The sequence below is a fragment of the Siphateles boraxobius genome, unplaced genomic scaffold, assembly GCF_051911475.1.
Source record: "Siphateles boraxobius isolate OS27281-9 unplaced genomic scaffold, OSU_SipBor_1 16, whole genome shotgun sequence".
In the NCBI taxonomy this organism is placed as follows: Eukaryota; Metazoa; Chordata; class Actinopteri; order Cypriniformes; family Leuciscidae; genus Siphateles; species Siphateles boraxobius.
In genome coordinates this window covers 5,079,305-5,095,619 of record NW_027508766.1, presented here as the reverse complement: position 1 = coordinate 5,095,619, position 16,315 = coordinate 5,079,305, and the positions used below count along the sequence as shown (strand labels likewise).

The 16,315-nt window shown below is 38.2% G+C and overlaps 1 protein-coding gene across 1 annotated transcript; it reads right to left on the bottom strand.

The window, feature by feature from the left end:
- Positions 1-439: 439 nt before the first annotated feature.
- Positions 440-16,107, bottom strand: gltpd2b (glycolipid transfer protein domain containing 2b). The gene is made up of 5 exons (XM_077231296.1): positions 15,971-16,107; positions 7,134-8,366; positions 2,565-2,623; positions 2,218-2,390; positions 440-1,305 (listed from the first exon to the last, which is right to left on the bottom strand). The coding sequence occupies exons 2-5, from the start codon at positions 7,201-7,203 to the stop codon at positions 666-668; spliced, it is 942 nt and encodes a 313-aa protein (XP_077087411.1). The 5' UTR covers positions 7,204-8,366; positions 15,971-16,107; the 3' UTR covers positions 440-665.
- Between the last annotated feature and the right edge of the window lie 208 nt (positions 16,108-16,315).

The following is a 16,315-nucleotide window of genomic DNA, read 5'->3' as shown; positions in this document are numbered from 1 at the left end:
AAACAAATGACAAACACTGAGCACAGCACCTTGATCAGTTGCATAGTTTCTATAAAAAGTTATGTTAACAATATTAATTATTGATTTATATTCTGTATTTATGTAAATGGTCTTGTATGTAAATGTATATGACAATTACACTAAAGAATATGTCTGCTGAGAAAAAAAAATCATCAGGCTTCTTAGAAGTGCTTGGATATAAAATAAATAATTAGATGTAATTCAATACGATGTAAAACAAACTGTAACTTATGTTCTTTATGCAAAAATGACTCAGGTTACTGCCAGTGGTCATTCACTAGCATTCAGTGTGTGTTTGTGTGTGTGTGTATATATATATATATAGTTGTTGTTAGAGTTGTAAAGTATGTAGTAGTTGTATAGAGTTGTTTTAACAACAAAAATTACATGTTCAAGGTGTTTGTTTGATTTGTCCCCCCAGATTTCAGACAAAAGGTGTCATGCATTTTGTCATTAATAATCCTTTAAGACAACTGACCTTTCTTTGAGTATACCAGTAAGATGGAAACAATAAGCCTTGTATTTCTCCCATTTTTCCAACTGTGTCTTCATTCTCTTCTTATAAAGGTTCAAAGTTCTAGTCTTGTATTTTAGTGTCCTGTTCTTTAGGTTGGTCCCATTCTTATTTCCCTCTCTTTCTACACTCAGGGTAGATTCAGCATGCCGTGTTCCTTTAGAGCAACTTCATTTCTCTTGTACACTTCTCCTATCGCTCTCACAACCCTGTTCAGTACCACAGTGGCTCCTGCCTGCGTTTCCACACACACCAACTTGTAGAAATAAGGTCGTTCAGGCATAGCAAGAAAGGCCAGCTCTGCTCCTTTTCTCACAAACCAAGTGTGATGGTGGGCCAGTGTGCGCTGGTAAGTCTCTTTGCAGAGGTCAGAAGGGCTACGTAGACGCTCTCCTTCAGTTGCATCCTTCCCTAGTTCTTGCAGGAAGTTTTGCAGCCAGAGCAGAGCGCGGTGTAAGCGCAGAAGAGTCCTGCAGCCTGAGTTCGTCTGCTGGTCAAAATCCACTAAACCATTCTCCAACTCCCATTTGATCATAGACCGAACAGATGTGTATCCAAATGAGAGGCTGTGGTTTATTTCAGCGTAGCTAGAAGATCTGTTATAAGATGACACTATGGCTGTGTCTCCTTGCTGAGTCATTCTTTTTCTGTCTTTTATTTTATTCTCTGCCTCTTTTTCCGCTTTTTGTGCTAGGTCACGGATGATGGTGGTTTTTGACTCAATTTCTTGTGAAATTAAACCCACCATTGGCCCCAACGCTTCCAAAAACCTTAAAAATGCACAGAAAAGAGGAGATATATTTTGAACATGCATGTTTCTACTTTATTTATGATATTATTATCAAAGAGTTGCAGTTCTCGGATTTGCTTGGCCAGTTGGTGTAAAAAAAAAGTAGTATGTCCGAATTTAAATGTACTTGTGCACTATTTTATACTTCCGTTTTGTAGTATACATAGTGTGAGTTGTATGTTTACAGTGGAAATTACACAAAAGAAAAAGCACTTAAAATACCCAGATGACACACTTAATTCACCAAAAAAGTTAAGAGTGAATTAAGTGTGCAATTTTGGACCCTTCATGCACTGTTGCAGCTTTCCTTACTGGATGACACAAAAAAAAAAACGTATCAATTCATACAATAGATGGATGCATGTAGTGCATAGTATAAGTGAATAGTGTAAAGTACAGGAGTTCTCAGCTCTGACCCTCAAGGATCACTTTCATGCAGAGTTTTGCTCCAACCCCAATCACCTGAACACAGTAATCAAGGGCTTAGGGATTACTAGAAAGTTGCTTCAAATGTAGAACCTACTTTTGATTTTTAGATGCAGCTAGTAACTCTTTCTGCAAGTTACACTGGTAATTCAGTTGGTGGCAACAAGTGACTTTTGAGTGAATTGTTGAATCATTAATTTAACCGATTTGTTCAACAACATTGTTTCATTCTGGAACGAAACACCACTAATGCGTGTTGCTCGGAGACACGCAGCAGTTCATTCTTGCTTTGCTACATGTTGGTAAAAAAAAAATGCACAAAATAATACATCTAAAATATAAGTTATTCAGTATTAACTTGTTTATTGAAGTTTGTGTTCTTGATCGTGCTGCTCAAATGTTATAGCTTTGGAATATGTAGGTTAGCATAGCCTGCTATATGATGAGATTATGTCCGTTAACCAACCTGATAAGCTCATCCCAGCTTGCTAGGTACGGCTTTAGCAGCACATCATTGGCCGAGACTGGTGCTGCCTGCAGGTGAGCCAGCAAATTTGCAATTTGAAACCTCTGACCAGGACACACCCTCAGTGGAGCCTCACCTTTTTCTGAACTATTAACTAAAGCCAAAGACGGAGGCTGAGAAAAGACAAGAGGTGGAAACGTGAGGTAAGAGGGACAGATTTCAAAGGAGAGTGGTGCAATAAAATGAGAGACAATAAATGGGCAAAGTTCCTGTTACCACGCAGAAGCTGAAAATAACTGACAGCTTCATGTTATATTGTGTTCTCTTTTATATTTTATCATTCTTACCTTGTTTTTAAAGCTATAAGCAATCGAACAAGTATCCCAGTGTTGCTCCAGGTTCCCATCTACAATGAGAGGGAGAGGATGAGAGAATAAATATTTTTAAACAGGAAGAGAAAATAAAAAAGTAATACAGTCAAATCAAATAGTTTTAGAGAGTGTAAGTTAATTAGACTCCCACAGAAACACATCCAGGAGTAGGGATGGGCAAGAGTACTCGACTACTCGTACGTGACTGTGATGATCAGTCATGAAAACGAGGATTGACTTTAAAAAATATATTTATCTTTTTATCCGATTGGTTATTCCGGCATTTGTGATGGTTTCTGTGGTCTGATTTGCACGTTTGAAGCACGCCTTCCAGACCAGAGAAATAAAGACAAACTGGATTTGAAAGCGCGCACTGCAGTGATTCCTGGAATCACTTAAATCATGACATGTAGTTAAGTGCAAAATGTGCGGCGCCAATCTATCATATAAAAAACATTATAATGAGAACATGATTGTAATAGAATGTTGTAAATTCCCTGTGCTTTAGTTTTTTCAGCACGCTGTTAATGGAAGAGCGTGTCCACAACAAGTGTTACACATCAGACTAATATCTGAATAATCTCAAATATACTGAACAAAATTATGAACAAAATTATAACACTTTTGTTTTTGCCCCCATTTTTCATGAGCTGAACTCGATGTACACAAAATACCTATTTCTATCAAATATTGTTCACAAATCGGTCTAAATCAGTGTTAGTGACCACTTCTCCTTTGCCAAGATAATCCATCCACCTCACAGGCGTGGCATATCAAGATGCTGATTAGACAATTTGATTATTGCACAGGTGTGCCTTAGGCTGGCCACAAACAAAAAGGCCACTTTAAAATGTGCAGTTTTACTGTATTGGGGGGGGTCCTGTCCAAAAACCAGTCAGTATCTGGTGTGACCACCATTTCCCTCACACAGTGCAACACATCTCCTTCGCATAGAGTTGATCAGGTTGTTGATTGTGGCCTGTGGAATGTTGGTCCACTCCTCTTCAATGGCTGTGCGAAGTTGCTGGATATTGGCAGGACCTGGAACACGCTGTCGTATACGCCGATCCAGAGCATCCCAAACATGCTCAATAGGTGACATGTCCGGTGAGTATGCTGGCCATGCAAGAACCGGGATGTTTTCAGCTTTCAGGAATTGTGTACAGATCCTTGCAACATGGGGCTGTGTATTATCATGTTGCAACATGAGGTGATGGTCGTGAATGAATGGCGTAACAATGGGCCTCAGGATCTCGTCACGGTATCTCTGTGCATTCAAAATGCCATCAATAAAATGCACCTATGTTAGTAGTCCATAGCATACGCCTGCCCATACCATAACCCCAACGCCACCATGGGCCACTCAATCCACACATTGACATCAGCAAACCGCTCACCCACACAACGCCATACACGCTGTCTGCCATCTGCCCTGTACAGTGAAAACCAGGATTCATCCGTGAAGAGAACACTTCTCCAAAGTGCAAGACACCATCGAATGTGAGCATTTACCCACTCAAGTCGGTTACGACAACAAACTGCAGTCAGGTCGAGACCCAGATGAGGACGAAGAGCATGCAGATGAGGTTCCCTGAGACAGTTTCTGACAGTTTGTGCAGTAATTCTTTGGTTATGCAAACCGATTGTTGCAGCAGCTGTCCGGGTGGCTGGACTGAGATGATCTTAGAGGTGAAGATGCTGGCTGGGGAGGTCTTGGGCTGGTGTGGTTGCATGTGGTCTGCGGTTACAAGGCCGGTTGGATGTACTGCTAAATTCTTTGAAACGCCTTTGGAGACGGCTTATGGTAGAGAAATTAACATTCAATTCACGGGCAACAGCTCTGGTGGAAATTTCTGCAGTCAGCATGCCAATGTACGCTCCCTCAAAACTTACGACATCTGTGGCATTGTGCTGTGTGATAAAACTGCATATTTTAGAGTGGCCTTTTATTGTGGCCAGCCTAAGGCACACCTATGCAATAATCATGCTGTATAATCAGCATCTTGATAAGCCACACCTGTGAGTTGGATGGATTATCTCGGCAAAGGAGAAGTGCTCACTAACACAGATTCAGACAGATTTGTGAACAATATTTGAGAGAATTAGGCATTTTGTGTAACTGATGGGGGCAAAAACAAGTGTTGCGTTTATAATTTTGTTCAGTGTATAAGACGCGTTTGATATAGTTTAATATCCAGCTAGCAAAAGCTGCAGTTTACCGACCGGTGTTCATTCTCTCTTGTTTCAGTTTCAGTTCAAATGCATTGTCTGACATTATTGATTATGAGTTATTTGAGACAGTCATATTCCTTTTAGATAGGCTATTTCTTTTTCAGAATCATTGATGATATTAATAATGCAGCAATGTTATTTTGTTCTCATTTTTAACAGTAAACCTATGTTTTATTGCAAGTTGTTTCTCATTATGGTGCAAAAACGCGCAGTGATTACTGTAATCACTTTCTATGATGAACAATAAAATTAAGTCCAATATGCGCAACACCAATATACATGTAATCTGTGCTTTGTCCGTGTATCTGCGTGCTTTTAGGGAAGAGCGAATCCAGAGTTTCCCTTTCAAACCATAGACTGTTAAAAACTAGTTCACATGCGCATTTGCATCCTTTTGTGCAGATGCAAGTTGTAATGTTATGTTTGTGTTATGCATCTAGGATATCTGATTATTGATCTCATAGGTTGTGTCATAGAACGGGCTTCGGTTTACTGGAGATCATTTAATCTTCAGCTTTACCTCAAACAGCTATTCCTTTTAGATATTTCTTTTCTGATAACACTAATGCATCATAATCTAGCCGTGATATATGTTCATGTTTTAGATAGACATAGAGACATGTTTTCATGCCATTTTTATTTGTCAACATTCATTTTCGTTAATAGTCTTAAAATATTTTCATTTTCATGACAGACACACCAGCCCTTCGAGTAACACTCGATTAGGCCTACTTGTTTTTTGAGACCTGTCAATGACCAAAATGAGAAAATGTTGACAAAAATGCCCATCCCTTTCCTAGAGGTCTATAAACTGTATCACTGACTTGCATGAGCTAAAGTAATCAGTTGTAAATATTTATCTGAATATTAAAGGAGTAGTTACCACCTTATGCCGGTTTAAACATAATGACTTACTTTTTTTACATGGAAAACAAAATTATCTCTGAGACCGGTGAGTTGAACTTGAGAACTAAATTTCGTGATCGATCATTAAAAGATCAGACTCAACAAAAATTGTGTAGATTTTGAAGTTAAATTAATAAATCTGGTGCACTTTGAGAGTTGAAAATATAGAGCTCCAACCCACATTCAGTGTGTAAATTGAAGTCAAAGTCAGTGCATTGACTTGTACCTGAACATTAAAGGGGACTCAAACCTGTTTTTACTTGTGATATAGTGTCTCAGTCTACATTACACTACATAATATACTACCCCTAATAATAATAATATAATATTATTCCCATGACAGTAATAGCCATATATTGTAAAAGAAATGCACTGAAAAATAAATGAACAATAAATAATTAGTTTTGTCATAATTTCTATACATGCAAGAGATGAACTTAACCTGTGAGCTTTTATTTTGACGGAAAAAAAATCGTCAACTGTACAAATGTAAAAAATAATCCTAAATTCTCGCTAAACCTAGCACATGCACAGATAGAGTTCACTGCATTCATTCACTTTGAACTGAGACGCGGACCTGATCACGGAGTAAAGTGCGCTCTTCTCTTTGCACAGTGCAGTCAAACAGTCTTTTGATAAGGACACATAGCCTTATCACGCTTTAATTTTAGTTTGTTTGACAGCAATGGTGCAAAACATGACATTAAAGACCTTTTATGTTTATATGGGACATTTAAATATACTTTCTGGCTGCCACAGTCTAGTTAATGAATGGGAAGCAGTGAAATTTATTTGTGGCGAGCCGCCACAGATAAATCAGTATGGGAAACACTGCAGCTACTTCTTTCATGAACTGTACACATATTTAAGATACGAAATAAGATAAAATATCTTTTCAGAATCTGTTCATTGATGAGTGCACTGTAAAAAAATGATCATGATGAAGTCATGACAACATGTGTTTTTACGTTAACATTAAAATCATTTTTAGCAATTTCAACTTGTTATACAAGATTCAACTCAATTTAAGTCAGCTTAATATAATTTAAGTTGAAATTACTTGAAAAGCCAATTTGAATATACTAAAAAATTGAAGGCAGCAGCTGAACATAAGTTTTTCAGTTGAAAGGTGGAAATCCTTTACAGTGTGATGGTCAATCAGCTCTGCAGTAACAGCCATACAGAGGGATAAGTAAAACTCAAAATCAACAAAACCGATATTGATGTAATTACAAGCTTCGTTAAAACTAAAATAAGAAAACAATACTTCAAAAAAGAAAATCTTTTAACCTGACCCCACCGCTTTGGTGTGCAAGAAAATCTGGCCTATAAACCAATTGTACATGTACCAAATATATTACATCGAGTCTGTCGAAGAAAAAATAAAAGAAATATGGAAAAACTTACATAGCCACATGGAGCCAAGCAAAAGGAGGATGAAGACAATAGCAACACAAGCCCTGAATTTGACTCCCATAATGATCCGCTGTCCTCCTCTCCACTGTTTCCTCGGGTGGCCTCTCTTTCCTCTCAGTCTATTCACTCATGCTCTCTCCTCAGCATCTCTACACCTCCACCACCACTGCGCTCAGTACCTTTCTTCTCTTACACAGTGTGTTTTTGATTGGGTTTCAAACTTCGCTCAAACTCAAATTGCCTGGCGAATCCTTACTCTCCTGTTTTTACACTACTGCACAGGCGCAAACTCTTTGTAATTTCCTGTTTTGTGTTACTCCTCTCTTTCTGCATCTCCAGTTTATTCCACCAGCCTAACTTATGCTAAGTTGATTTTTGCATTATGTTGTTTTTCTTTCTCTCACTCCTGCCCTGCTCTCTCTGTATTGTCAGTCTCGAATGATGTTGCTCAATCTGAGAGTCCATAGATTAGTTAGGAACAACAAATCACTCCTTATTAGGCAAGCCCTAAGCAAACTGTAGTAACCTTTACACCAACACGTACAGACGCTACACACTTGTACAACGCGTGTCACAAATAAATTGTGAAATCCCTGAAATCTGCAGAGAGAGAGAGATTTATTTCTTCGACCGAAAATAAGAACTGTTTGTAAGATTCAAATGTCACATTCAAATGTTGAATTCAAATGGGTCACATTCAAATGTTCTGGTTAGGCAGCTAAATAATGTTGTTGGTTTTTATTCTTTAATTACCTTAAATTTATATATTTGTATCCTTTTAGTGAAACTGACACACTTTCCAAAGAGACCATGATGTTTGTAAATTTAGAATGGTTGAATTGCATGACAAGTCAACACTGGACAGTCACTCTGACCTGAGATGTCAGTGAGCACCTTAAAAAAAAAGCTGTCATGCCCTAAAAACCTCACCACACTGGTTTGAAAGCTGATGAATTTTAATGCCCCAGTTTGGCAGAGTAAGGGCCTGTCCCAATACCTCCCCTTACCCTAGATTTCTGCCCTAACCCTTGTTTTTGCGCGTTCTCGTAAAGGGGTAGGGTGTCCCAATACTCCAAAGAGCAAGGGGGAGTGCTATTCTCCCCTTAAAATCAACCCTCAAAACATAGTGCAGTCCGATGCAGGCTTAAAACGAAGTGGAAGATGAAATTACCCAGGATACCTTGCGGACTTGCAAGCCAAATGTTTTTAAGATGGCGGACACCGCTGGAAAGGAAGAATTGAAGTATATTTTCACAAATAAGCATGTTAAAATTTCTAAATATGTTGGAATATGTTAGTTTGATGCACATCCAATGGACTGTTAAGTTTTGAACACTAATGTTAGAAAATATTTCACAAAGCTATCTATCCGACGATGTTCATGATATCTGCCGAGTGCTTCGAGAGAGTCTGCCCATCAAATATAGCCTACATCTGATCTGGTTCATCTAATTTTATTTTCGATTTTGGCTTCCAAGGATTATAAAAAGAAGATGTGAGGTAAAACTATTAAAAACTAGCCGCGTTCGTCTAACGTTAGTGCTTCATCTTTTTCTTCACAAATGACAGCGCGCTGTGAAGAAAAAGATGAAATTCTCCCTAACGTTAAACCCAAACTGCACTGAGCACAATCAGTGATTGTTGTAAAATTGCTGATTCTAAATGGCAGGAGGTGTTTGACTGTAAAAAGTGCTATTATAAACACAATGATCTGCGCAAGAGACGTTGACCCTGTTCCCATGGCGGCGCGCGCTCGGAAACGGACTGCAACTAGAGAAGCGATCATTTTGGGTTTCATGTGCGCGTCTAAACGATTAAATACAGACAAAAATATGGCGAATGCGTCTTCTATATTCCACATGTCTCTGTTGAGTCATCAGACGTAGATAAACGAACACAGGCCACACAACAGCTGGAACCGGCATTTTCTGAATGAAAATAGTAGTAGACACGTTAACGCTGCGCGTGACGTAGTGAGGTTTGCCGCGCTAATTTGCATATAGTGGTGTCCCATTTCATAGGGAAAGATCTTCAACTCCACTTCCCTTGTTGAGGGGACTTTAATTTCGAGGGCACTCAAAACCAAGTTGAAGTTTTAAGGGGGGAGAAATGGGTCAGGGCCTAAGTGTGACTGTAGGCATTAGCAGCCTACCGAAGTCATCTGTTATAATTTATAGACCTCCCTTTACACAGGCAAGCATAGTCACTCATCAAGGGCGACATTATCTGATCAAAGCCATCATTAATTCAGACGCTATAGATTATCAATGTTATTTCACTCCTCGTGATTAAATTATTCTTATCTCTACGGCGATATATTAAAAGTCAAGACAAATCAAGAAAAATTCTGACGCAGAGTTGAAATATTTTCAGGCTAAAAGATATAGTCATATTTTTTTTAAGGGCTGGAGTGTCAGCATACGGCTACTGTTTGATTGGATAACATCGTAGCACAGGGAACAATATCAACAGCCACTCGCTATTGAATGCGAGTAAGAGTTTTGAAAACATTATCCATATAAAACCGCCATTTACCGACGCATGATGAAATAATTTACTTACGGTTTTTGATGTGCTGCTGTCAGAGACAATACATTTGGCTGCTTCATCGTATCTATCAACAGAAGTTTATTTGCAAACTCTCCTTCATACACTGTGCCTCGTTTTCAAAACAAGTCAAAACAAGTTACGGCCGTTTCACACCGCAAGCATGAGCGGCGCGTGAGCAGCACGTCAGCGCAACTACATCGTCACTGCAGCTGCAGACGCGCGCGAGTATTCACACTGGAAGCATTTGTACAGTGTCACAACAGCGGCTCCCTGGCTACAATATAAGGCTACATATAAGCAAGCATTTCTTTACAAAGACTTTTGAAAAAATTGTTTTTAGAAGTTGGTAGTCATAAACACATTTGAAGTTTGTTCAAAGCCCAAACTGAATAATTAAAAACAAGTGTAATGGGTAGCCTCCATTTTCTATAAAATTTTATTTTCTTTATGTTAGTCTTCATTCCCTTTTCTGACATACTGCAATTCTTGTTAAAACACACTAGACATGCAAATTCTATGCGTTTTGGGCACTTTTTGTGTGAAATCATATTAATCTTGTCCATCAAAAGTGTGCTTTCACTTTAATTGAGCGTGAGCAGCACAGCAAAAATAGACTCGAACCCCTAAAATCCACTGGATCCGTCTACGGCGCGGAACGTCAGCGTCGCGGATGCCGCAGCTAATCGCGGCCATCGAGATCCACTTTTGCGACACGTCTGAAGCGCGGTGTCGCACGCCTCTCCACATTTGTAAGTTGATGGGCGTTCCTCAAGTTTACCGCTATGGGCGTGGTTTTGACCCAGCGGCCAGTCTAGAACAAAGGCCTCTCAAGAGACTACTTCTATTGGATAGACGCGTCGCGTTTGACGGATTCATTTGCATAAAGATGGGCATCGGCCAGCTTTTTGACGCGCAGCATTTTTCCAAATGAAGCGCCGCCTTCCCGGGATGCTTTGCGGGCGCGTTAAAGTCGCGTGACGTCACCCATAGGAATAAAGCGGAGTGCGGCGCGACTGAAGTGTCGCACGGACAAGTGGATCAGTACCGTCAATGCTCTAAAATCCACCAGCTGCGGACGCTCTCCGCGCCGCTTCGCTAAAGATAGGCGCCTAGTCTATTTTTGACGGACCCGCGTCCAAGCACCGTGAATACAAAATAAAAGTCAAAAAAACACTATCAATTTCAAAATAAACACCCTGTGGAGACTCCGCATCCCTACAGTTTGGTCAACAATGCCTCTGATTGGATACCAAGTAGGAAATAACAAAAGAAAAAACTAATAGAAGGAATTCACTTAATTAAGTAACCCACTTACCCATTGTAGAAGCACAAAGAGGAAAATTGAAGAAAAAAATCAATAAGGTAGCACAATTAACTGTCTGCTCCTGAGCCAAAAGAAGACTAATGAACAACAAATAAACAACGCTCCGATTCTGAGGAAAAATGAAGACGTCACCAACGCTCCGCTGCTGAAACGCGTCTGAGACGCTTCCAGTGGACTTTGACGCCGAGCTAGGGACGCATCAAAAACGTGGCGCTGACGTTCCGCGCCGTAGACGGATCCATTGGATTTTAGGGGGAAGCCGAAACCCCCGCTTCACTGTTGCTCACGTGACGCTCCTGCATGACCCTCACGCGCTGCTCCTGCTCGCGGTGTGAAACGGCCGTTACAGTCAATACTCTGAACAAACATAAGCTCAAACGCAATCCATGACACCATTTAAAATAAACCATTCATTTGTTCCGGATGCTGGTATGCTTCTAAAGTCTCAACAGAGATGAAAAAATGAGCAGTTTAAACAGACGGGTCAAAGTGAACGTTCCTTTATGCGTCAAATGCCCATAATGCACTGCCAGTGAGAGTCGCACCGAATGAATTCCCGCGTCTGACCAGAAGATGGTGCCCGCTGCTGAACGTTCCTGATCATACAGGTATAACTTCTTTTTTAATTGATTGTTATAGTTGTTTAATTAAAGTTTACATAGTTTCCATAGCATAATTAAGGATAAATATTTTTCATCTTACTACTGGAGCAGCCATTTTAATGAATTTCAAATGATTATTAAACAACAAGCAGCACTAATGCAGCGCTTAGTGGCAGTGCTTCCAGTGCACTCATTACACGACATAAAAACGTAAACTAAAAACGTAAAACTTTTTATACGTTTTGGCCGTTCATTTACACAACAATGGCGTTTTGGGTGCCTGAAAACAAACCTTAAAAAAAGTTTTTCGAATTAAATTACGTGTTACGCGTTTAATCTATGGTGTTTCATCGCCATCTAACGGCCTGGGTGATCATTTCATTTTATGTTTGGAATGGAATAACGAGAAATGTCAAAACAGCTCGTTTATTCGTTTGACGTTAGTCTAAAAACGGAAAATGAGATTTTGCCCCCCGGGAGCCAGCCGCCACTTCGAATTGAGCGGTCAAACTAGCCGCTCCTATATTTCGTGGTGCGCGTATAAACTAGCTATTATGGTAAGACGTCAGACCGTCATCTGGATTGAAAACAATTGATCTTCCGGCGAAGGCTATTTCACATTAATTAATTCTTTCTTTCTTTCTGTCTGTATATAATCATCTATCTATCTATCTATTTATCTATCTATCTATCTATCTATCTATCTATCTATCTATCTATCGTGTATCTGTCTGTCATTAATTTGAAATATCTATCCATCTATCTATCTTTCTATCTGTCTGTCTATTTATCTATCTATCTCTATCTATCATCTGTCTATTTATCTATCCATCTCTATCTATCTATCTGTCTGTCTGTCTATTTATAATATCTATCTATCCATCTATCTATCCGTCTGTCTGTCTGTTTATTTATCTATCTGTCGGTCTGTCTGTCTGTCTATCTATAATTATGTATCTGTCTATTTATAATTATCTATCTATCCATCCATCCATCTATGCATCCTAAAATAATAATATACTGTTGTGTCTATACATTCAGAAAATCACAAAAAAAAAATCGTAGTTTACACAGCCCAGTTTCACCTCAGATGGAGAGTACACCTTCTCACCGTGTCACCTGCACAGTTTCAGGACATTCTGACGTTGTATTACAAAATAAGAGCCCTCCAAAATTCATAAATACGCTGTTGTGTCTATACATTCAGAAAATCATTAAACAAAAAATCCTATTTTACACTGGCCAGTTTCACCTCAGATGGAGAGTACACCTTCTCACCGTGTCACCTGCACAGTTTCAGGACATTCTGACGTTGTATTACAAAATAAGAGCCCTCCAAAATTCATAAATATGCTGTTTTGGCTTTACATTCAGAAAATAATTTTTAAAAAATCCTAGTTTACACTGCCCAATTTCACCTCAGATGGAGAGTAAACCTTCTTCAATGAAGTAATTTGAATAAAAAAATATGTGATGCAGCTTTATAGGAAATTATACAGTTATAAAAGGAATTTCACAGTGCAGTGAAGAGAGAGTTCAGACCATTTAAGAGTTGCCATTCATAGCCAGGTTGTATACTATTACATTAAAGCCACCACAAAATGTAGGCTTGTCAGAGTAGTATCACAGCTTAATACAGCTCAAAAGATACAAATCAAATATCTACTACAATCGTACAGTAGTCACACAGATTTATGTAATATGTCTCTCTGCATTAGGGGGTGTCTGTTACATTTAATAACACCTCCATCAGAGGTGAAACAGACCTATGTAAATTTGCAATTTAGTTTTAATGATTACATTTAAGTCAAATGACCACATTACGGCCTATGAAGCCGTGGTGACCAGTGATTTCGGGTCAACATATGGGAGTTGGTAGCCACAACACAGAACAGATTATAGCTGTTTTAAAAAACTACAAGAAGCTGTAAAGATTTCATAACATGTACAGAAAAAAAAAATCTTATATTTAATTGCTAACACTTTATATTACAGCCCGGAAAGTACTGCGTAATTAAGATGAATTTACAGCATAACTTTAAGTGATTATATGAAGTACTTGCATGTAAGTATAAGGGAACAATATGCAAAGTTTGGGGAATAAAGGGTTAAAAACTAGGAGAATGAAAAAAATATTTATACTGTAAGTATTATAGAACTAACTAAGGGGTACTTATTCTACTATTATGATACAACAATCTTGCATTTGGGAGCAGATGTTTAAGTTTGGGCTTACATGCTATTTGCATTTTACAGTATTTTCAATTTCAATGAAATATACTCATTTTTCAATGTAGTTATAGGGTAAGTACAATAAAAAATACATACAGACAATCTTATAATACTGACTTGGAAACCTTTATATATTGGTCCCAAATGTGACTGTTGTATCATAATAGTAGAATATAGTATATAAAAAATAAGATTTCTCCTGGTTGTTACCCTGTTATTCCCCAAACTTTACATGTTGTTCCCTTAGACTTACACGTAAGTACTTTATAGGTACACTATCGTAACAGAAAGTTACACTGTAAAATCACTTTAATTACGCAGTACTTTCAGGCTGTAATCTAAAGCGTTACCAATAACTCTTTCACCAAAGAATGTTGTTCTTGTGCAGCAGAATGTTAATAAGAGGCAAAACACAGACACAACAGCACAGTAATGCTGATGTAATCTGGTCATAAATATACAGTGATATGAAGATGTTAACAAGAATGAAAGGGATGTAAATGGACTGTTTATTAATGCTACTGTCTTGACACCATTTACATATATTGTTATTTTCACTAGAGGTTATACAATATTTTAAAGCCAGGTTTAAAGGCTGCATTTAGAAATAACCTGAATATCTCGTTGGTTATGGTTTAGTAGAGAACAAATGAAATGTATGCAGTCTTTGCAGTATGTGATGTTAAAATTTTAATGCTTTTCAATTAAACAAGGACATTGACATTAAGCTATAAACACCTTATGTTTGTGTTACCAATTTATTTCTGTTTATACTTTAATATTTTAGTGTTTGATGAGGCCAATAACTGTGCCATGTGCTCACTGAAAAAGCCAAGTGGAAGTGGGCCTCCTATGACAAACTGGGTATGTTTGTTTTTTTCACTTGTGAAAGATGAATTGGAAATTAAAAAAGCAGTAACAATATAAAACCGTGGATCCGTGTTTGTAGCAGATCAGTGATATTTCCAACTTATTACTTTCTAGATCCAGTGTGATACCTGCGAGAGGTGGTACCACGAAGAGTCCCTGGGCATGACTGAAGGGGATCTGGAACAGGCCAGAGTCAACGACTGGGACTGCATTTTGTGCTCTTAGAAAAGTGATTTTATTTTTATTTAAAATATGCTATTTTTATTTTTATTGTAAAATATTGTTGTTAGTTCCAGTCTGTGTCCCTTTAAATAATTTGTGTAATATTGAGTGTTTTTGAAAATAATTTGTAAAGAGCCATTAAACAATTTTACATGTGAAATTCAACATCAGAATCTGTTCAGAATTGCATTCTGAATGTGGACACAACAGCGTATTTATGAATTTTGGAGGGCTCTTATTTTGTAATACAACATCAGAATGTCCTGAAACTGTGCAGGTGACACGGTGAGAAGGTGTACTGTCCATCTGAGGTGAAATTGGGCTGTGTAAACTAGGATTTATTTTAAAAGATTTTCTGAATGTAAAGTCAAAACAGTATATTATTATTTTAGGATGGATAGATGGATAGATAGATAATTGTAAATAGACAGATACATAATTATAGATAGATAGATAGATAGATAGATAGATAGATAGATAGATAGATAGATAGACAGACAGACAGACAGAGACAGATAGATAGATAAATAAACAAATAAATAGACAGACAGACAGATAGATAGATAGATAGATAGATAGATAGATAGATAGATAGATAGATAGATAGATAGATAGATAGATAGATAGATAGATAAAAAGAATTAATTAATGTGAAATAGCCTTCGCCGGAAGATCAATTGTTTTCAATCCAGATGACGGTCTGACGGTCTTACCGTAATAGCTAGTGTATACGCGCACCACGAAATATAGGAGCGGCTAGTTTGACCGCTCATTTCGAGGTGGCGGCTGGCTTTACCGCAGTGGGAAAACACGCAGTCCATGTTGAGAAGAGGAAAAGTTGTTGTATAAGAGTACATTTGTGAGTCAGCTCAAACTTTAGCATCCTTCTTTTCACATGCAATAAAAAGTCACTCTGTGTGCATCATTTCACAACAGTTCCTATACAAGCGATTTATAGATTATCATGACAGAATATGCTAATTGAAGATAGTTAACTCCACATCAGCAACATACATTCATCAACTAACCATTCAGAGACTTCCTGTTGCATTATACGTGTTGTCACTTCTTCTTGACTCTCTCTATCTTTGTCTGACTCTGTTTTAACATTAGAACAGTTTCTGTCATTTTAGTGTCTGCGTGAGGTAATCGCAGCTGCTAACACACAAGAGCTCTTGAAACCCCGCCCTCTGAGGCAGCTCATTTGCATTTAAAGGGCCAGGCACAAAACGGTGCATTTTTGTTAACCCTCAAAAAGTGACAACTTTAACATGCTATATAAAAGTATCTGTGGTGTATTTTTGTGATAAAACTTTTCACACACACTCTGGGGACATCAGAGATTTATTTTTCATCTTGTAAAACGGGGCATT

Bases quoted from the DNA above. Each gene is read 5' to 3' on its own strand.
- gltpd2b (XM_077231296.1), bottom strand. From the start codon at position 7,203: ATGGGAGTCAAATTCAGGGCTTGTGTTGCTATTGTCTTCATCCTCCTT. The intron at 2,624-7,133 runs GTAAGTTTTTCC...CTCTCATTGTAG, and splicing joins GCTTGGCTCCATGTGGCTAT to ATGGGAACCTGGAGCAACAC. The intron at 2,391-2,564 runs GTAAGAATGATA...GTCTTTTCTCAG, and splicing joins CTTATAGCTTTAAAAACAAG to CCTCCGTCTTTGGCTTTAGT.